The sequence below is a fragment of the Ischnura elegans genome, chromosome 5 (genome assembly GCF_921293095.1).
Source record: "Ischnura elegans chromosome 5, ioIscEleg1.1, whole genome shotgun sequence".
NCBI classification, from domain to species: domain Eukaryota; kingdom Metazoa; phylum Arthropoda; class Insecta; order Odonata; family Coenagrionidae; genus Ischnura; species Ischnura elegans.
The window spans coordinates 35,381,257-35,404,943 of record NC_060250.1 but is presented as its reverse complement, the minus strand read 5'-3'; the positions used below and the strand labels follow the sequence as shown (position 1 = coordinate 35,404,943).

Below are 23,687 nucleotides of genomic sequence, written 5' to 3'. Positions count from 1 at the left end.
GAAGATCATGGTCAGGATTGACGATTAAAATTAATTTAAAAAAATGTAGTTAACCATTTAATTCAGTTGTTAACTTATAGTAAGGGTAGCTTTTAGCTGTTACTTTTTTTAAATTTTGCACTGACTGAATTAAAAATATCTTTAGTTAACTTTATTTGTGAAATTTTGATGAATGTTGATGTATTTGAATTTGGACTCAAAGCTTGTCTAATGGACATAGGGCAATGGACATAAAACAGTATCTAAAAATGCAATACAACAGGGTAGTTATGCAATAATGCAATGAATAGGGCCAGACAAATACATCCAGGGTGGAGTGTAAATTTTGGAATGCACCTTAAGATGAGAATACACGAGGTCTATAAAAGATAATGTTCACGATGGCATGAATGCCTCCTTGGAGAGAATGTGTTATCCATATCAGAGTGTTGAACAAGAGAAAGGAAGTCACCAAAAACCTATCCCAAGCAGCAGACATTCAGTTGTTGACTTGTAGTAAAGGTAGCTTTCAGCTTTTATTTTTTTTTAATTTTGCATTGACTGGATTTAAAATATCTTTAGTTAATTATATTTGTGAAATAATGATAAATGCCGATGTATTTGAATTTGGATTCAAAGCTTTTCTAATGGACATATGGGATAATAAAACAGTATCTAAAAATGCAATTTAAAAAATCATAATTCCAAACAGGATCCATAGGTAAAATATCTTCTGTATAGAATTGAAGAGCACATATGTGTTGTTTCTATGTCTGAGGATTACCAAAAACCATAATAAGCTCACCCATTATCTACTCATTAGATGTTGTGAATATGAATATCATTTTATGGGGCAGTTCCTGCCACAGTGCAAAAATTTTTAAATTGCAAAAGCAGGCCATAAGGACTCTCTTCAACCTATCTTATAGAGAGTCCTGTAGACCTTATTTTAGTAAGGCCAGTATAATGCCCCTACCCTCCTTGTATATTTTTGAACTCATTCTGTTTGTTAAAAATAACATGAATTTATATGAGTTAAACTGCAACATTCACCAGCATCATACCAGGTCAAACCTAGATATCCACATCAAAACTAGATCTACCACACTAAATACTGAGGGTCCATACCACAAAGGAGCAAAACTCCACAATTCACTCCCACAAAATATTAAAAAAATCAACAATTTTTTAAAATTCAAAACTGAGCTAAAAAATTTTTTAATACAAAAACCTTTATATTCTACTGATGAATTTTATGCTGTATGTAAAGAAAAACTTAATGAGTTATGTTGTATGTAAGGAAAAACTTAAATGTAAATTAATGTATTAAATATTGTCCTGATGTATCTTTAATTGTCATTTGCATACACACTGTGTTCTATTGCCATTGTTTGTTTGTGTTTTATCCTTTATGTAATGTAACTTGACGAAGCTATGCAATTGTATTGCCTTCAGCGAATAAATTATTATTATTAATATTATTATTAATACATTGCTGCAACGTTTTTTGGTGGGTCTTTAGGATATTTGACAGATATATATACAACGTTAATTGGATTAACATGGACATTGCACATATGTCATATGTTAACGCCGACAATGCTGCTCGCATTTTGCTGGGATATTGATTGCTGCTTGGAATGGCTGTTAACAAGGGAAAGGAGGTCATTCTAACTGAAGTGGCCGCAGTAGGTGAACATTCTAAGTAGCACTTATGTAAAAAGTGTCAGTTTACACACTCGTCAACATTCCATAGCCAGTTTAAAGGTATCTTTTAACCTTTACTAGTTAATTTTTACTGATATTAACGTTAACATTGATATTAATTTCTTCTGGAAATTTCCCAACTCTAGTCAAGATAGATATAAAATAAAATAAGCACTTACCACACCAATGCCCTCCAATGCAAAAATAGCTGTCCCAAAGAACAAGGGCAGCTGGTGGATCGTTGAAAATTGTGGCCTTTCAGAGGGAGAGGGCAGGTCAGAGAAGATGTAGTAAAAAGTGATTGCCATTCCTGTTGCTATTAACAAATTTGCCAGCATTGAAAATGGAGCGAGATGTTTGAGATTGCGCACATAAGAAAGCATGATACAAGGCACCAATAGCATTGCCATGTAGAGTCTTACATCATAATCATGTGATGTGTTGAAATCCACTACCTGAAAAGGAAACAAAATTTGTGATTACTTATATTGATACCATTTTAAAAAAATATATCCCTCCTTTATCCTATCAGCCATTAAATGAAGAAATCACACCCCTGCAGACTTATTTTCTTTCAAAATTTAAATAATATCTGGAGCTTAAAGAGTCTTTCATGTCAGTGTGCTACCCAGCATAAAATTGATGGTAATCATCTGATTGGCTTATCATATTTCTTGGGAGTTGTCTACCCAGAAATACCATTTATTTTGATTTTTGCAGCAAATAACAGTGATTTGGCATCTTAATAAGAATGGTCAAATTTTTAGCAAATGGAAAATTGCCATCATTCTAAGCAATTGGGTTATGGGCGTAAGTCAAAATTTCAAAATTTAGAGGTGAAAAATCTCACAGAAGATTATAGTAGTGAAACAATGAAGTCCTATTGATATGAGTGGGTACATTTTTTCCCAATAACATATTTCAAGTTAATCTGAGAAGTGAAAGGATGGGATACCCTTGAAAACATATACATTCATACTCATTTATCCTGCGATTCCATCATTGGTGTACTGTAGTTATCCATTTCTCCTTATCCTACCCAATGATTTTACTTCTTTTTTCTTTTTGCCATGATAGCACATAGTTACACCACACTCCCGATTACCCGGGCTAATGATGAGGAGAGACGGCACAAATAATCGGAAAACACGGATAATCTAAACTTTCACTTTAATGTCTTGTAATGTTCATAGTTTACGTATAACAAAATATATATGTATTATTATTCAGTTATTATGTTATTTTAGAGTACTTCTCAGAGTCATTGGGAGCTTTCTTTGCCAGTTTGTGATCTTTTTAGTGGCGATAACATGGTTATACTCATATTATTAATGCTCCATGTAAGGTCTGGTTTCGAAAACCATACATCCGTGGCTTAGTGATCATGGATATGGAAAAGTGATAGCAAAAATGTTCAATACTGCTGCTTGACGTCAGAAACTACACTGTCAGGCACAACGCCACATAGTCGCCTCTCACACAAGTTGCCCAGGTTGAAACTGCTGCAGGATGGGTATCCATGATCACAAGGCGTGGTCATGTGCTGCAAGGCTTGGAAAACAGGAACACGTCGCTCCCATGAATGCAGCTAGCGTGCAATCACTTCTGTTTTACGAAGGGGATCATAACGGAAACACTAAGCCCGGTGTATCCTAGCATTAATGCAGTAATTCTGGTGATTTTACCTCTGATTTTATTTTTTTTATAAAGATCGCGGAAAATATTGAGCGAGAATGAAAATCATGCCCGGATAATCCGCAACACGGATATAACGCATCACGGATATACCGCAGCTGGATAATCAGGAGTCTGCTGTATTTAGATAGGCAGTTGAGGGTTTTATATAGAATTTATGGAGTTTTTGGGCTAATTAATGGAAACTTTAAATGGTGACTCCTTTGGAGATGGTATTTGCTAGGTAATGGTAGTTATTTTAAACTCATAATCTACATTATTATGGCACTGAGGTTGGAGGACCATGGAAGATCTTTGATTGTCAACTACTGTAAAAGAGCAAATGCACTCATTTATTGTTTTTTTCAATCCATTCTATATGTTTTCACATCTACTGTCTCTATGACTGGGTGGATGCCAACTGCAATATTTCACCGAACACCGACTTAAAGTAAAATACTAATTATATACACCAAAGGATGAAGTTCGCCATGAAAAAATATTTGACTTAGCCGGGATTCGAACCCAGATCTCCCGATTGCCGGTCAGGCGTGCTAACGAGTTACACCACCAAGCCATTTTCTCAGAGCGAACTGCGGGATGGGTTTTACCGAACAAGATGTTGACGTCAAAAGTCACACTGTGGCATATGTGGCGAAGGTCGTGCTTAGTAAGCCACTGTTGGGGTGAAAAAACCTTATTTTGCCGCTGGTCTGCGAATTTATTTAATTGTTAGGGCAGCTCTGAGGGTATCTATTGCATACAGGGTAAATCATATTTTGGACTGCTGTTGGTTCATAAACATGATATGCTGTCCATTAGCCAGCTTCCAATTTCTAGCTGCTATTCTAATTTGAAAAGTCTACTTTGTTATACTCACTTGCTTGATATTTTCTGCGACAAAAACAACGTACACACAGCAACAACCTAGCAGGTCAACCACTAGAAACAAGTTTATTGTTCCCCTAGAAATAAAAGAGAAGTTGTCAATATAATTTCAACCGACTGGTATAAAGAGCTACACTTTTCTAATTTCAGAACTAAGTATGCCTTGTTTGGAGGTATTTTTTTGAATCCTCTATAGAATTGAAATTTTTTTCATAGCTCAACCAAGATTTCCAAGTTATACTTCTACAATAAAAAAATGACTAAGCTCTGTTGTATGGAGGTTGAATTGTAATGCATAGGTGAAAAGTGAAATTTTTGCATGACGTAAGGTTCTACCCCAAAATACTACCACTTACTTTGCAATCCCAGAAAATTTCTGCATCTTCTTTGGTCCATTGAGGAAAGCTTGCTCTGCAACCTCGGCATACCCAAGAGCAGGCGTTCTTGTTCGGTGACAAAGATTGTGTGCACATTTCACCTGTAATTTCAAAAAGTAATTTTCAACGGATGCTTGTACTATATGTACTCTCTGTATCTTTATTTCTACAACAGACAAAATTTTTTCTCCTGGCTACTTCTTAATTATATTCAAATTACATGCATAGTATTTATTTTTATATATGTATTAGGATTGGATTCCTAGTTATAATATATGTGTTGGATTAATATGGATAAAACTCCCTGGGGTTGAACTATGCCTTACTACATATTCAGTTAAGTTTTGTTATTTCATCTCTTTGATTTTTTTACTTACGCAGTTGTGTACATTATATTTATTGTCTTATCAAGAATTGGCTTAACACTGAATGGAGGCAAGCCACATAATGCTAGCTGTAGTACTAGAATAAAATAAATTGGCACTTTTCCACAATTACTGTATATCTCCAAATATAGTCCCCCTCGGAATATAATCCCCCCCCCTAATTTTGAGGCTTCGGTTTCGGGAAAAATAAAAAAAAAAGTATTTGAATATAGTCCACCCCTTTACTTTTACCATGCTCATTTTTGAAAAAGACGGGGATTACATCCAGGTAAATACGGTATTTAAAGAGTATGACGCATTTCGGCTCACAGAACCATCCTCTGGCACAAGAGGGCTTCTTGTTCCAGAGGATGGCTGAGTAGGCCGAAACGTGTCTTATACATTAAATACTGGTGGTAAAGTGCAAATTCATTTTATTCCAATATGTTGCACTTCCACTGTATAATGCCTCAATCAGTTGAAATTAGCTAGCTGCTATAAAAATTTCATTTATAAAGCATGAGGAAGTTGATAATTGAGTAAGGGAAGATTTTATGCAGTCAGTGGCAGATGTGGGCATAAATTTTGAATTGGGGGAAAGGGTGAACTTCTGGTATACTTTTGCTATGCATACCTAGATGCTACATGAAGATTTTTAGATGATATGGGGGACAAATTTGATATTTTGAATTTAATTTTGCCTTCTTACTGGGGGCCTCTACATGTAAGTAAATTTTTTCTCTTGTATTTGGAGGGAGAGAAAATTCCACTATTCCCCCCCCCCCTCCCGGATCTGCTAATGTGTTGATATTATTCCAATTGATCCAAAGAATTTTGTCATGATGATTAGACTGAATATATGAGGTAGGTTCGGAAAGTAAGTTCCATTTTGAAATTAAAAAAGAATAAGGGGAGATGCTTCAAAGAAATTTATGGCACAAAACTCTACCACTCTTACTCTATTTTTTGACATAGATCCCATGACTTTTCAGGCATTTGTCATAGCATGTCAGAAGGTTTTTGTATACCCTCTTCGTAGAATCTTGCCGCCATTGTAGTCATCCGTGAGGTAACATGTTCTTTCAGCTCTTCGTTGCTGTTGCACTGCTGACCTCCCAAGAAGACTTAACATACAGAAACAAGTGGAAGTTGCTTAGAGCAAGATCAGGGATGTACAGAGGATGGTCAAAAACATTCCCACCAAAAGCCGTGTAGCAGTGGCGCTGACTCCATGGGGCCAGAGGGGGCCCAAGCCCCCTCAAAAAATTTGTTATGGTATGAGGAAAAAATGCATCAGGCTTGTCGATTTTTCTCAGAATGTCCAGATATCAAGATTCAAGTTATCAGGGTGCTAATGTTGATCACATGACTCTTCTAAAATGCTTAAAAAACTTAAAACTCGATACCTATAAAATTTCCCGGGGCAAGATCCCCGATTTGGGCCCCCCCAATATTTTTTGTAAGCCGGCATCCCTGCCGTGTAGGAGTCTTTTTGACGCATTCGCATTGTGTGGTTGGGCATTGTCATGAATGAAATCCACACTTTTTAAGAGCATTCCTCGTTGCTTGTTTTGTATTGTGCAGTGCAGTTTCTTAAACATCTCCCAATAAACATCTTTATTGATTGTTTCTCATCAGGGTGAAAAATTAATCAGTAAAAGTCAGCGGTACAGCAGCAATGAAGAGCTGAAAGAACATATTACCTCATGGATGACTACGCAGGCGGCAACAATCTAAGAAGAAGGCATGCAAAAACTTGTGCCGCACTGTGACAAATGCCTGGAAAATCACGAGATCTAAGTCGAAATATAGACTAAGAGTGGTGAGTTTTGTGAAATAAATTTCTTTGAATTATCTGAACGTGCTCTTTTTGTATTTCAAAATGGGAAATTAATTTCAGAATAGGTATATCTTGTAGAAGGGAAAACCCCGTAAAAAGACATTAAGGAATTGATTGGGAAATTTAAGGGTGTGCAGGAGATAATATTGCCTGCCAAAGTGAAGGGGAATTTTATAGAGGGAAGGGCAGAATTGAAGACTTAGGTAAATTACTCCCAGAAAAAAAATGTCAATTAAATGAATGAATAAACCATTTTACATATTTTGTTCTCCCCTAAATTACAATTTCTGTTAAGTTGTTTTGTGGTTTGGGCATTGATTTTCATAGGTTTTTACACATTTACCGCCGCGATGTTTCTGTACATATTTCCTGTGAAGCGATTAGTATTTTTTTATCAGTTTATCTATTTTCATACCACGAAAAAAAAAGAAACTACATATTAGCATTTTATGTCAAGGTTTCTGTAACAAGTTAACAATAAGCATTCCTGAACACCCATAGCTCTACATAGGGACAACTTATCCAGGTGGGACTCGAATCTGGGACCTTCAGTTTGGCAAACAAGTCATTACCCTGTCATCACAAAGGCTGAGTTGCATAATTTTCATACATAACACATACCCTATGGCCAATCACTTTGAGTGCTATTACATGTCAGGAACTTTCTTTGGTGGTCCCTATGACGGGCATGGCTGTCAATGCTTTAAATCTAGTCATGAAAAATACCATTTTTTCACACTGTCTCTTTTTATCCTTACCAGAATATGAACACAGTAAGTGCATATGAAGCCGATGAGGAAAGTGGCCACCATTCCAAAAGCAAGACCTGCATTCTTGAAGGCAAGGGGCATGGCAAGTATTCCAGTGCCAAGGCTTCCCTTGAGCAAATGGATGAGTGTGTCCACATCACTGGAAGAACAAAGTTGAGATAAATTGAGATATGAGATAAATTTCTGCTGGTACACATTAGGGAACTATGCTGTTATTGTATACCATATTTATATTAATTATTATATATTAACTCTATGATATTATATTATTATAAATGCCATATTATTATTAATTATTATACAGGTAATTATTATGTACCATAGCATATGTCTTTTAATATAATTGACATTCTTGTGATTCAGAGAACTTGTTTGTCAAAAACCCTAGTTCTGTCCAAGGTGTGAAAACATGATTTTTCAAATTTTCTGGGAAAAATTGTTTTACTTGAGCGGGATTCGAATTCAGGTATCCTGATTTCTGACCATGCTTGCTACCAGTTTCAATCAGCTAGCTATCAGGGTGCAAATCCCTATTGAATGAAATGATTTTTTTGTTGCAAATGTCTTTCCTTGGACTTTTATACCTTTGCTTTAACATGCTTCACTGTGTACATAGCTAATTTACCGAGTAGTGCTTTCTCTTTCTTTATTATGCAAATTGGTTTCCCCATCGTTAACAAAGGACATTAGCAAAATTAGCTGGTGCTGTAATATGCATTACATTTGTTTTGGAAAAGGAGTTTATTCAAAATAATCATCCTCACAATTTATGAAGACTCAATGACTTAAGTTTCAGCACTTTTATTCCAGTTTCATGATTGCTGGTTGACAGCATTGAGATACAAAAACTATGGACATTTGTTGTTCAAAATGACGTGAATTACAACGATAACTCCTTATTCTAAAGGTACATGTACTGTAGGTTACATGTAGTGTACACTGCAAAGTCTCAAGCTAGATTGGCTCTAGTGAGGGCAGTCAATCAGAAAAGTCTACAATGTAAACGTCTGTGAGAGAACTCTAGCTAGAGTGATTCTCCACTCTTATCATGAAGCTGCCCTCATGCTACAGCAGCAGTATGAACAGCAGGGCAGAGAGTCTTGCTAGTCTGCTCTCACTCTACTTGGGTGTTCAGATGGAGTATATTTTCTCAATTGAGCAAATCAAATTTTTCTGTGCAAAATGTATAAGAAACTAGCTGGCCATCCAGCACTGCTAAATGGAAAAAACAATTTCTCTATTCCGTGCACAAGATTAGCTTATACTCAACTCCTCAACATTCATCGTTATGTGTGTCTGCATGTGTGTAGGCCAAAAACGCAGCGTGAACGCATACCCCAGCAAAAAGGTTTGCACAGAGAGGAGTAATACTTAAGTGTAGAATCCTTTTGGTTGTTTTTTCCCCATTGGCGGGTCAAGAGGTGTGCCTACCCGACAGGATATCCAACCACAGAAGTTGTATTATGAGACGTAACAAATGGTAATGAGAAAGCAATGCAAAAGATGCCTCGGACTCAACCAAAAGTAGCACTAATGGACTTGGGAGCATGAGATGCACCTAGGTACTAACTTTGGCAACAATCCGTTCCGCCACATGGAAATGCTTAGCAGACAGACAAACAGACATTCCATTCCACACATCCTCATTTATAAATACAACATAGATATGGGATAACTGACCTCTAATTAAATTAAGCAGTTAGAATTTTTTCCAGAACTTAGGAATATTATGAGTAAGGATCATTGGGATAAGCGCCTAAAAGCAAAAACATTGAAGGACGTGGTAGAAAATTCAAAAATTTAAAGCTGGTAGCTAAAATCATACTCCTGCAACCAAAGGGTTAAACATTGTATGTTAAGCTGGTTAAATAAAATTGAAATATGTGAATGCAAAAAAAGTCAATTTGCATTGAAGAGCCATCTTATCGATTACCATCTTTATTGTTTTTTTTAAGGAATTATGGGGGGAGGGTCACCCTCGGTTCTTTGCAAATACAATTGAATCTTACTTGGTGGGGTGATCCAATTTCCGGTGTTTGAAAGGGTTGAAAGGCTCTCCTGGAGCACCTGCCTCCATCGATCCCATCTCAGGATCAACAAGGGGCTTCACAACTCCATTGTCATATTCAGGAATACCGCCTGGGTTTCTGCCACCTTGAAATCTGAAATAAAAGATTTTGTCATTCGTTACTCTTTTGAGAGTCTCTGAGATAGTCAATATTTTTCCCTGGTTCTTGGTATAAAGGGTGTCGATTTTAACTGTTTTGACGTAGACTGGAAAATTTATTTGCCTAGTTAATAACAATTTTATACCTTTCATGGTATAATGCCTTGTGCCATCTGACCCTTAACACGTTGCGTACGGATGGTGAGAATTCTCGTCATTTTTTCCCGAACGTTCCGGACGGATGACGAAGATTCTCGTCATTTAGGCGCCTCAACCTAAACAATTTTAAAGCGTACAATACGTATTCATTAGTACCTACGTTTCCAGTTGTTGTTTGTTATTCATAATGAATTGATGCATCATAACGTTTGATTGGGTAAATTTATACTCTAAACATTAGCTTTTTAACCATGTTTAAACCAAAGGCATTACACCCTAATAGGCACATATTTCCAATCTCGGTGTTCCTAGGAATTTAAATACCCTGGTACGCAACGTGTTAACTGTTTTGATGTAGACTGGAAAATTTATTTGCCCAGTTAATAAAAATTTTATACTTTTCATGGTATGATGCCTTGTGCCATCTGACCCTTAAGAAAATAATTTTACCTCAACACTTTGAAGCCCAAGCCTGAGTATACCTTTGGATGTATATTTCCTGCCAGGGACCCAAGCCTGAGTAGAGCTTGAACAGTCATATTTGATTCTATGGAAAAGTATTCTGTGCACTTTTCTCAGGCCCCAACTATGTTGCCTGTTTCTGTAGCTCTTTAGTCTATTTGTATGGATAGTGCTGTCATTTAGCAGCTTCAAAATATTCATAGTTCTAAATGTACTGGATTTTATAATAAAACATCAAAAACCCAGGGTTTCACACAACTACACATGAAAATACCACGGGCTTCAAAGTGTTAAGTAGGAAATTTTGTTAGTGGCTTATTCACATTTTTTAGACTGTGGTGGAAGACTGCCACCTTATGTGGTGCAGGGTGGTTTATTATTCCCTGTAGTTCCAGTCCAGGAAGCCTTGGAGTGTAATTGAAAGAGGACTTGACATTTCCTGTCAGCCTCTATTTGATGATAGTTACTGCTATGGTTAATTTTAATCATATTGCCATTTCCTGATCATTGCTTTTAATTGATTAGCAAGCTTACTTTAAGTATGACAGAATTAGAGTGAGTTCATCTTACAAAGCACCCTCATACGGTTAAAGATAATAATTCATCTTTTTAGTGGTTTTAGGACCCACTTTTTTCTCCAAAAAAAACATTCATTCCGTTACAGTAGTTTAAAAAAAAGCAGAAAGAATATTATAAGTGAAGTAATTTACTTACTTGACTAGCACAACATCTGCTAATTCTGTTTTCACACCTCGCCTTGGGTCGTATTCAGCGATAATTGGCCTTAACACTGGTTCCTGCAAATACAGAAAGGAAATAACTTTATTAGTGTCAATAAATACGGAAACGCGACTTTTTTTGTTCTCGTGCACGAAAGTTTTGCAAGGGTGTTTACTCCCTCTTTTTTTCGTCGTTAAGGGTTTGCTACAGCCATGAGAAGGAATTACAGAAATGGTAGCGAAAATCGCAAATTTCTACGTTGTCTTGAGTAATCGAATACCGACTTACGCTTCCATTGTTGTATTATCTTCTTATAGCCAGCTAATTTCAGCTGGAGGAAACACCCGCGTAAGAACAGAAATAACGCCCGGCACACTGAGAGGGTAAATCCCTAGGGCCACTGACTGCCGGGGTCACAGGACAGCAATAAGAAGTGGGTACCCTCGTCCTTTCCCCGAGGGTTTGGGTGGACTCACTGCAGGCTAATGCCACGGTTTTTGTGTTCTAAATAGGCCGTAGAAAGAATGGCTCGAAATATTTTAAATGAGGACGAAAATAATTCGCAGGATTTGGATTACAACGTAACATCTACTACATCCCGAGATACAACCTCATATTTAGCGTAAACGAAGTTGACTCTAAGAAAAATGTTTTGCAATATGCCATTTATTTTTTGATTGACTTTTGGCCTTTCATAGAAAGCTACGTAAATTTCTCGTTGTGACTTCAAGAGAAACTGGTGAGTGCTGTCCGCCAGAGCGCTGACTCCTACCCCGGCATAATGCGTAAATAAAGCTAATTACTTACATAGGGTTCAAACTGCATTATACACGGCTCGCGTGCTCATAAGACAGCATAAACAAAACGGAAATCGTTGTTGATATGTTTTTTTGTAATGGATTCGGTTACGACCTTACCTGGTAGTTAACAATAACTCAACAATGACATTAACCTAGTAAACCTAGTAAAGTAGCGTAGAGATAATTTGCCACTTGCTTTTGTTGTAAATTTTTGGCTGTTTTGTTGAGTATTCCATTTTTGAAATGCAAACACATAACTTTATTCAATTCGTATAAGTAAAATTCTTATTAATAAAAGATAGGTAATTCATGAATTAAGTGGTTTTCCTCTGGTTTTGATAAATTCATTAAAAGACCATAATCGCAACTTTTTCTGCGTTATATCTAACGGAAATTATTCTCTTTGGATAAAGCTGTGATTGGATCACAGGTTGTTGATATTACCTCTGTTTCGCAAAATATGATGCGAATTATTTCGGGGCATCCCCTGTAGTAACGTGTGAAATAACACTTTTATAAAGCTAAATGTGCCGTTTTTACCGATCAGAAATTTGAATGAAATGTATATGAATGCTTTATATTTTCACTTGCGAGGTTAAAGCTAAAATGACATAGCTTTAGTTACCCCATTTTATCTCAGAAACTTTTCAATCGCTAGAAATATCCGTGGTCTTTCGTGAACTACTCATCTCCGACTTGTGAATTATTAGCAAAAAAATATTTGTTTTTATTAAACCAATGTTTTCTTCAGTCACTCGTATATTTCCTATATTCACTTTTCATAAATATCGATCCTGGTTTGATTTACTGTATCGGAGAAAATTTTGCGAAGATACTGGACGAAGGCGTATAAAGCGAAATTGCGCGTCAGAGAAGTATTCAATAGACGGAGTCGTGATGTATATCCGGGGCGAAAATTTTGTCGTCGACGGACGTGCTTGCCCATTGTCGTGCCGCGAGCCCACAGCTGGGCACTTTCACATGCGCGTTGTCAGCTCAAGGTTAGTCTCGCATAGCTATTGAGTGGTCAATCTAGAGAGATCACATTAATTTAAGACGTGTCGTTCATAACGAAGATATAGGGTCACTGGGGGTCACAATGCAAACGTTAAATCCCCGTTTCCATCCCCACAGGACCCCATGGCCCATGTGCGATTTCTAATAAATTTTGAACATCTATTCTACTACCAGGATAATCAACTGTATACCTAAGGGATACCTATATTCTACTTTACTGATTTATTTATTGTATATGTATTTTGCAATTCATGAATAAGTAGAATAAATGTTACTATATTTCCATGGTCGGCTGAAAGAATTATAATTCTGCGTTCAACCAATTGTAAGTCAACATGACTTTTTGATGGTAACATTTTTTGTATGAAAGGGACTGTTCGATCGCTACTGGAGACATGACACTCATAAACCTTATAAACCTAAAAGGAACTTTTAAACCTTTGATGACATAGTATTTATTCACTGTCCCTGTATGAGAGAGGCGACTCAATTCCGCAACCAGAGCGTTGCGCTCTTGAGCTTTCACAAGGCAATCATCGCATCCCTCCTCTCTATCCTCCGTTTCACCGCCCACCAATTCGTCACGGCTCTCGTTAACTTAACGATTTGCTAATCAATTTCACTTTCTCCGCCGATCCTTGCAGATGTTTTGTTCCTCGCTCATCCTCCTCCCACTTTTCTCTCTCCTTCCCCTCCCCCCCACTCCCCCCCTCTCTTTTTCGTTCCCGCGACCATCCCAATGCATCCCTGTTAACTCCCTCGATTGGCTCGGCCTTCGAGGTCAATTGAAAGGGACGTGCTCTCCACAGAGGGTCCATTCTATCTCCTCTCATTCCTCCTCTCTCGTTGGCTTTGCTAATTCAATCCGTTCGACAATAGATGCTTTGACTTTTCCGTGGTTTCCTCTGGACACTCAAGCCCGGGAATCAGAGAACTTGTTAGATAACCATCTTCTCCAAGATTTATCTATTTAAATGGCGCATGAGTTAAGGAAGTTGAAATCTGACAATGGTTGCGCGGTTAACTCTATGATACATAACTCTTATGTAATAGGATGCTCCTTTCACTCTAATTAATTCATTTCTTCGGCTCGATTTTACCAGTTAGAATTAAGTAGATGTACACATCCCTTATTTTAATTATTTTTTTATTCATTCCATTTTTTATTGTATCTAAATTCTCTGTCATGAATATTTTAAGTGAATAACATGGGATAAAGACTGGCGCGGGCATTGTTTGGCAAATGGCATTGTTTGGCATGGGATAAAGAAATTCATATTGTAATTATTAGCTGAGGAAGCCACTTTATTCCTTCTTTGTACGTGAAAGTAAAGTATAAGGAAGTAATACCGCCAGCAATGTGGATTATTTTAGCAACATGTTCCTAGTTTTCGTACCATTCGTGAAATTAAAATGATACACTTCGTAATCCACCATACAGTTACATGGCTGATTGAATGGATAAGAGAAAAAATATCTTTTGGCCATTTCTGGACTTAATTTTTCTACTTATTTTGTAATTACTTTTGAATTCCAGAATATTTGTCAATGCGATTGGTAGTATGCGTGACTTATTATGGCTGTCTGCGTGTCAGATTTAAATCTAAAAGTGTATGGATCAAGTTGATTGGTATCCTTTAAATGCATCGAAAAGTGCTAAATATCAAAATTTTCACATTAAACGCAATTTTAATTTTGGGACTATCCATCAAATGACTTTAAGCAATCTTTCTACAATAGAATCTACACTAGACGATCCGAATTTCTACGGCTCTTATTATGATTTTCCTAGGCAATTTTTAATCCAGGGATTTTGTTCTGAAAGTCATTAGAGGCTCGAAAATGAAAATATTTGAATTCCAGGCCATTTTACACAACTTTTTTTATTGTTGGCTCTTTGTAGCTAGTAAATCCCAAGTAAGTTTTTGCTTGAACCTCTATATCAATGCGAAGTATTCTTGAATCCCTCAGGTAGGTACTCAATTTATGATACATATCTCGGTATCAATTCTAGGGTGAAAATACCTTTATTTTTTCACTCCACTATAAGGGGATAGTACATTAATGAATTCGCGTGTTTTATATCCTGACATGTCTTGCGGAATGTAATGCCTTCCAATGAGAAAGTAAATACGACCACGTCGCAGTACCGCAGTACTTGCTACATAGTGAGCGGTACGACTTTGTCACTGGATCGAAAGGGTTAAAAAAACATTAGCCGCCTATCTTTGAAGTATATAGTGTTGTGAGGAGGGATGGTTGTCAGGTTTGCTCAGCGTTCCCGAATGGATCAACGCGAGAGGAAAGGTTAGAGGGAGCAATCTAAGGTCGAGTGCGGAGGGCTTGATTTGGTCCTTCGTTGGAGAAGTGCACATTGTATCCGTTTATCATCCTTCTAAACCTCCGTTTCTTTTTTTAATATCTTTTGTTCTATGGATCATTTGGACATGGTGCCGTCGTCAGCTCTTAAATTTAGATTTTTTTACAGGAAAATGGCTATAATCATAATAGCTAACTTTTATGGACGCAAATAAAAAAAGCAGAAAGTATAGTAACAAGCAGTGGCGTAACTACGGGGGGGACGACTCAAAGCCTCGGGAAATTAAAAAAAGATATTTAAAACTATTGTCTAGTATTGTCATATAATAACTACATCTGCTTAATGTTAAATTTTTAGTGCCAAAATGATGCAAAATGTCATTTTTCAAAAATTTCCCGGATTCTCCGTTGCCTAGGGTGGGGTCTTACCCCCAAGTCCCTCATCTGGCATCTATTTTATTCATTCATAGCTAACCTATTTCCATAATCGTGTAATTTCATGGATTTCGTGCGGGTCTTTATTTTTTTGTAATACTCCGTGCTTCTAGGAAGAAGATCATGTTAGCTAAATCAAGGGCGAAATGAATTTTTGAATTTCTTTAGGAAATCAAAATATTTTACCGAGAACAATCAGTAACTTTTCGTAAGAAAATTGAGGTGTTTTACCTGTCAATCTGTTTTTTAACTAATGTTTTAGTGAGTTCCGTTTTTCTTTACGATGAAAGAAATTTTATTCATTACGAGCTAGCCTATTTACATATTCGTGTAATTTCATGGCTTTCGTATGGTCGTATATTTTTTTATAATGCTCCGTGCTTCTAGGAAGAAGAGCCTACGTGGATGCAAATTCGAAAGAATCAGCATGCAAGAGCCTTCGTGCCCCATCTCAGCAGTTCATCCCACTATATTATTCTCCGACGCTTGCATTGGCAATTGAGTGGACGACGTGGGGCCGTACCAGCAGCAAAAGGGCCATTGTGCGGTCGAATGGGGCTGGTGGCGGCGGAGGGAATCGCGTGTTATATACTGGCGAAGGCGCATTTGACAGAAACCTTTCTTCTCCGTTAATACCTCGGGAGTTCATTCCTCCTTTCTCTACTACCTTTTAAGGGCTTCGAGGTGAAGATAAAGGAAGCTTCGCGTGATGGGGTGGAAGTAATGGGTGCATGCATTTCATTTTAGGGCAGTGTTTCCCAAGTCGTCTGGCGAGGATTAATTTTTTACGCCGTTTTCAAGAGACGGGTGCAATATGGGAAGCTTCCTTGAGTGCTGGTGACGGTATTTCCGTTCCAAATGAACAATTCTCTCGGATGAGTTCAATTTATATTGTAATGGGTCGAAGTATTATTTTTGTATCTGCGGCGCTTAATAACTTTGACGCCACTAGTGAACGCATTTATTCTATTTCCTGGACGCTAGATGTCGTGATTTAGTCTCGAGATAACTCCAACGTTTTCGATACGATAAAATATAATTATCTTTTTCTTTATCATCATTTTCATATCGTTTGTGCAGTATCTATAATTATTTTCAACTTTATAGAATGATTAATATTGGCAATATGTTTATTGGCAGATTACCGTCTTTAAGAAGTTATGTATATTTCATAGCGGTTATGTTTTTGACCTCAGGGTTAAGTAAGAGAAATAAATTACTGCGCCCAGTCAGTGGTGTGTGTCAAATTTTCTCGTAAATTCACTTCAGCCCATTTGGTTGAGTATATGCTGTAATGGTTATGAGTTCAGAATTGGAACATAACGCGAGTTTTAGAAATTTTTAAAGGGATCGTTATTGAGAAGCACCCAGACGGGGAGATATCGCTTTTTTATTTAATATCAGGGACGAGAGCCTGTATATATTCACCGGCACTTTTGATCAGTCTGCTTTTTTCGCTCCACCTGACAAAACTGTCATGCTGTTACGGTATGGAGAATTTGATGAAATCTAATCATAGGCATAGGAGACAGTAGCAAAAATAAACGTAAATATTTTATGTCTATGTGTTAAAATTTTGCTTGCAGCAGCAAATTGTCAACAGGTCCTAAATACATATTTTATTTTTAAGTGTTTAATTTTATTATTCACAGAAACGATGGTAAAGTCTTGAAGACGTCTTGTTCGATAGATAATGTAGCTAGATAGCCAAAATGTCTTTAATAACTTTGAATCCACTTGCTCCTAATATTTTACCTTTAATTGATAAATCTCTGCAAAAAATTCAATGCATAGTATTATAAAACGGGTGCACCCACGGGTTTACCAATTTATGATTAATACATTTTTTACCGCAGATGATCGAAGTCTCCACTTATTGAAAAATATTACAAAATGTGTTACGAACAATGTGAATATTACTTCCAATCCTAGCCTACGTTAAGACTATGGAGCCATGAATGAATAATATGTGTATATCTGCGGATTTCACTCAAGTATGCATTAAAATTATGAGTCTATTGTAAAGTTTTTAAGTGGGCCCTAAGCCGGTTTTCTAGTTTTTACTTCTTAGAACGGTCTTTTTTGCTTTTTTAAGTCTCATTGTTCACCCTAATTAAAAAGAGGAAATTCCACGGATGAATTTCCCTTTTCTTGATCGCATGTATTTACTTGCCTGTCATTTATATCTTGCATTACTGTTCTGAAGTCATGAGGAATTTTATGCCCAGCAAGGGAAAAGTTTTGAAGTGCAAAGTGCGTGAAGTTTTCTTTGTCGCTACGATCCGAATGTAAACTATCGGAAGTATTTATATTAATACGGCATTTTTATTAAACAAAGAAAAATTGACGGAAATAAATTATTACCGTACTTGGGAGATTTGACCCATGCCGCGTTTTGTTTAAATGAGACAATGGTTTGCATACTAATTTCTATAGCTCTCTTTACGTCGGTAGCTTCTTCTCAGTTTGCTGAAAGGTACATTGATTTATCGCATCTACTGACTTGAGATCGCTTTTATCAATTCACGTCGCAATAAATTCACAAAGCCCTTACTCTCATGCCATGCGAAATTGAATTTAAAAAATTAAAATACACGAAAAAGGCGAAGGAGCTTTATCGACGTATTTAATTTTGAAAACTTGTGTGTCTTAAAATTCTCCATTTCTAATTGCTGCATAAGAAATCAAAATTAATTTTAATGAGGTTCTTCGGAGTACTTAAATAAAGAGTTTTCCAATATAAGATTTTGCATACGTAGCTTACCTGTTGCGAAAGCAATATTACCTAATTTGCTACCGTGATGAAAAACTTCCGAAGGAAATGAAGCGACTTCCCTGGTTGGTATGCAACAGATACGGCAACAGTGCCACAATGGTCGCTCAGCTCAAGGAGATTCATTGCGGAATTAAGCGTATACACAACAAGATAAACACTACTTACTTAATTAATACGTCCATTTCACTCAGAGCCCTTAATGGTTTTCATTATTGCTTTACCTGTGGTGCGCAATCGCTCTGTTAAATCTATATTAGAGAATATATCAGGTAAGTAATAAGCAGCAAAAACGAAACAGTGAAAGTGATTTTAGTAGCAAACCTTTACTGCCCAGCGGTGACCTTTGAAGTTACCCGCAATGTTACTCGAATTTTCCAGCGTAGTAATCAATCTCCTCAAGCATTTCCAACCGGTAGTTTATTCTTTTATAACTTTTGGTGCTATAAGTACTTCCTGATGTAATGTTTCCGTTACAGACATTTTTGTGACAGACAGGGTTATGTTTGCTTCGAAGAACAATTTTTATAGAGTCATTCCGATAGATACAATCAAATGTTTCTTCATTATTAATGTAATAACTATTGTATCACGTCGGATTAGTGTTATGGGGGAAGAAGTTTCTTAAGTGTTCAGTGAAAGTAGGGAAGTGGAACGAAACCATTCAACATGGTCTCCCGAGTCGTAAGAAGAAAGGTTTTCTTTTGTACAATTTAATGCATATTTGTGTCGCAGACTAGTTTATCCCTATTGCCTGTTCCCTATACGCTTTCCCAATTCGCAGCAGTAATAGAACGTTAATAATAAACAAATACAAGCGAGTTCAATCCTCATAAAATTCTATGGGAAGTTGAAAATTAGTTTAGTGTCCTTCGCTCGCAACCGCAATCAGTGCCTTGTCCACTTGATCGGACCCGGCACGTTTTTTAAGGAGCCTTTGATCTCCATTTTGAAATATCCCATCGTCGCTTTGATTCACTTCTTCCGCGCCCAATCACGCGGAATGGGGGTCATCAGTTCGTCTTCCTTTATATTTACGATACTCTTTTCTTTTTGCCCTCCTGAGGTGTCAAACGAGGAAGCGGTTGAATTGAAGGGTTGAGGTAGCGGCGTTTAGATCGCTCTCGCGAACCGAAGGGGGGCAGTGCGTTCAAGTTGAGCAATCCGCTCGCTGCTCCTCGCCGTTGACACATAAGGGTCAAGCAGTCCGACCATGCACTCACCGAAGCCCCACGGAGTGAATGGGACTGACTGTCAGAGCTCTCGTGGGACCCCTGCTATCACTCGCATGCATATCCAGATGGAGGCGGTTCATTGGGGAGTTCATGCCAGTGTGGGGGGGTCAAGTCAATCTATCCGTGGTTCTGGGACGGAGAGAGGGCGGGGAAAAAGGTCGCGGATAGGTTACAAAAGAGGTCGCCTTCGGGTCACGTTGCGAAATGTCTTCACTTGTGGATTTCTTGTTGAACCTTTTCCCTACCGTCGTGTCCAGAGTTAGTGTGCTCTTTTGTGTCAACGTGGTCATTAGCGTCAGTAGTCAGAATACATTTTCTGGGAGGGGGGCAGTATCAATGCAAGTACAGGTGAAGTAATTTTAAATGAATACACGTCATGAAATTGTATATTTAAAATTAAACTTGAAATTAATACGTGTACTATTTGATGGGTAGGAACAGTGACGGATCTATGGGGGGGGGGGGGGGGGGAGAGGGGGCTACAGCCCCCATGAATATCCATTTTACACTAGATAGAATGGTAATTTTGTCCGGATCCGCAATACTGCTGGAAGGTTATCCCCCTACTTGCCCCCTCTTGTCCCTATCCTGGATCCGCCGCTGGGTAGGAAGTAGGTACTTCAATAGCGGTAAGCGGCGAGCGGTAGACAGATTAAATACCTACTAAAAATTTACTCATTGTAGGAGGGGTTTGTGTCCGTTGCCCCTATCTTATATACGCCCCTAGCTTTGGTCCCTTTTCTAGGCCCTTATTAGACGAGGTAGCCAGGCGACGTCGCCAGCGACGAACCTGGCTACCCAGCTTGTCGTGGGTCATTGATTCTTATGGGCCTTATTACACGAGGGTAGCCAGCGACGTAGCCACACTTTGGCGACTGACTGGCTACCGAGCCCCGTCGCCACTCCGGTCGCCACTGGCTACCCATACTGGCGACGCTGCGTTGTAGCATACGGAGCTTATTACACGAGGTCGCCAAGCTACTCGGTCAGTACACCTCGCTTGGTACTGCTCACTGTTGTGTTGTGTTCTGTTGTGAGTGGGTGAGTTGTTCAGTATGTCCACGCCAGTTGAGAAAATGCCTACATCTTCTGATTCAGTGGAAGGGATACGCGGAGAGAAGAAGAAAAAAGAAGAGCCGCAGAAAGACGACCAAAAGAAAAAGCATGAAGAGCTCGTGAAAAAGTGCCAGAAGTTGGCCGACACAAAATTAAGATAACGTTACCACTCACACAACGCAGTCCACTATAGTTCACAGCAAACTGAGAGAAAACGGAAAAATTCTGGCTACTGAACTGGCTACATAACTGGCTACTAGGTTTGGTAGCCAGCGACGTCGCCTGGCTACCTCGTCTAATAAGGGCCTAAGTGTACTTTTCGTACCTACCGAGGCGTCATTCCTCCCTGAGGATATTAGTGGAAACTGCCGGACAAGGTGGTATGGGTAGCTGAGCATATGCTGCCACAAGCAGCGGTCACCGTGAATGATTTTTTTCTCTGTGGATTTTTCGCACGTTCCGTGGAGGATTACTTTGAGTATTTTTTGGCCAGTAGAAATCATCTATTGTAAATATGCGGCGAAACTAAATGAGCTTTTTACTTTCCATATAATTAATTTTATTCCCTTATATAGCCAGTGGTCGTTTCGTAATTCACCTAGCCACCATCCTGCTTGTCCCTGATGTTGCGGTGTAAGTAATGTGCTATTTCGATAGTGTGTTCTGAGAAAGTGTTTCACTTGATGGCCCATTCGATATGCTTAATTTTTATTGCTTTAGTGAGAAAGTTTTGACTGTGGAGCAAGGGCGCCTAGCGATAAAACATTGGAAGCTGTGCGAGTAAAAACTACGTTTATAAAATCCATTGTGATGATCGCGATTCAAGAAGAGCTACAGGAATAAGACAGCGGAAAAAATTCTGAAAATAGGCAAAGTGCTAAAAATGCTTAAGTTTTAGTTAATGCTTTTACTTTAATGGAAATTGGTGATATGGGACAAAATACAGGGCATGGGCTGTTGTTTTTCCCTGAATGGGCTAATGAGCACGTTGGAAGAGCCCATCGCAGTAACTAGCTACGAGTTGAATACTTTCCTTGCATTAATCTTTCCTTCGTCTTACATCATCAACCCAAGGTTATCTTCCCCAAACCTCCACTCTTTAACTTATTATGCTATTCCAGCGTATTTGCCTCTTGTTATGATGAGAATAAATCCACAGTCTTTAAATCCATTATTTTTCCCCGCATGACCGATGGTTCCGCCTCGAGATCCGCAAATAATCGTCCTGAGGTAAATGGCAGGTAGCTTCCCTTTCGTCGTCCTTGGGTCCATCCTGATAAGGTATAATTGAGAAGACTACTCTGCCGGAGTTATCGCGTATCGGGAAGGAATGCGCGCAATAAAAAAACAAGACAAAAGAATTGCCGTCCCCGCTATTGGTCCCGGCCGACGTTTCGCCGTCTTCCCGTCCCATTCCACGTGGCGAAGCGTGGTCAAGGCCTCTCCTCCCCAAGGCCACGGCAAGGTCGCGAGGCGTGGGGATATATCGTAGTACACCGCACCCTTTCCTGCAATCTGGTCTGACCGCTGTACACAAAGGGCGTATCCGCCCTTCGCCGATCGAGGTAGAACTTGAAACTCGCGCCAAAAAAAAAGAGCGCGACATCAGAACTAGAAATAATTTCTAATAGATCTTAGATCTCCGTTATTTTACCTTCGTTATTCTTGCTGCGAGGAGCTATCTGAAGGAGAGCAATACTTGTAAATGGGTACTAGCAGTCAGGGGCGGATCCAGGATTTCTTTCTGGGAGGGGCACAAGCAAGGCCATATCCAAGATTTTGTTCAGGGGGGGGCACAAGGATATCTCGCAATACAAAACGAACGCAATAATAATGGGACCGAATTATAAACCTTGCATATTTTTGAGGGTCTGGGGGGGGGGCACGTGCCCCCGTGCCCCTCCCCTGGATCCGCCTATGCTAGCAGTGAAACCCAGGAAGACGGAGGGGTGGAATCGGAAAAATGTCAGCATTTATACCTCTAGAAATCAAATTTTATGCTATTTTGGCGCATAATGTTACTCAATCGATGGTTTATTGGGAAGCTATTTTGCTAAAAACATATTGTTGGATTGTTTTGAAGTATACCGGGACTAGCCACGGTGATAACTTATACAGGAGTCACCCGCAATTCACAATCGTGCGAAAGATCCGCAGAGAAAAAAATCATCCGCCTTGGAAAAAATATCCATAGGGAAGAATGTCGCCTCGGTAGCTTAACTGGCTAAAGCACTCGACCGGAAATCGGGGGATCCGGGTTCGAATCCCGGTCAAGGCGGATGATTTTTTCCCTGTGGATCTTTTGCATATTGTTGGAGCTGAATAAATTTGTTTTATTGGTTAACTAGCAGATCACCCGGCGTTGCTCGGGAAGGATAGTACCTAGAGAAGTGGGGAACTTATAAGTTGGAATTCATGGTCACATAGCAGGATTTTTAGGTAAAAGGAACAAAGGGGGTACGGTGGCGGTATATATGTTAACCATGAGCCCCCCAAATTTATTCCACGGTTGGCTCAAACACGAATTTTACAATAGAGGATCCTCAAATCAGCCTCATAACGTGTTGTCGCCCACCGCGCAATGGAATGGGTTTACAAAAGTCGCCACTCGCGTCGCTGACGGAGGAAGTGATCCGAGTTTCACGGGGAAATAAGGTAAAATTAGGGCTGTCAGCAGAAATTTACATTCATGAAGATATTAATTATCAAATTCATAACTATTTAATGCTATTCCTCGAAATTACAAATGTTAAAGCAAAATGTTGGAAAAAAGTGGATCGAAATGCACTCATTACCGCACTGCGGATATTTTCGAAAACCGATTAAAATGCGACCGAAGTGGCAACAGAAATTAACCCTCTGCGTGATGGAATTGGGCCTCCTCTGTGAAGTCCCCTCGGACCCAAAATTGAAGTAAGACGGTGAGCGCAAGACATTGAACAGC

The 23,687-nt window shown here is 38.6% G+C and overlaps 1 protein-coding gene across 2 annotated transcripts in view; it reads right to left on the bottom strand.

Annotated features, from left to right (window-relative positions):
* Window positions 1-23,687, bottom strand: part of LOC124158706 (proton-coupled amino acid transporter-like protein pathetic) — a 182,015-nt gene that overhangs the window by 9,653 nt on the left and 148,675 nt on the right. Inside the window, exons 1-7 of one of the 2 annotated variants that reach the window (XM_046533949.1) lie at window positions 11,916-11,948; window positions 11,103-11,185; window positions 9,610-9,762; window positions 7,589-7,739; window positions 4,605-4,726; window positions 4,241-4,325; window positions 1,866-2,141 (exon numbers count right to left, since the gene is read on the bottom strand). In XM_046533949.1, the coding sequence (XP_046389905.1) occupies window positions 1,866-2,141; window positions 4,241-4,325; window positions 4,605-4,726; window positions 7,589-7,739; window positions 9,610-9,762; window positions 11,103-11,185; window positions 11,916-11,933 (888 nt within the window). In that variant the 5' untranslated portion in view covers window positions 11,934-11,948. Of the gene's footprint in view, window positions 1-1,865; window positions 2,142-4,240; window positions 4,326-4,604; window positions 4,727-7,588; window positions 7,740-9,609; window positions 9,763-11,102; window positions 11,186-11,915; window positions 11,949-23,687 lie in introns of those variants that run through there. The other variant, XM_046533948.1, reaches the window with a different exon arrangement.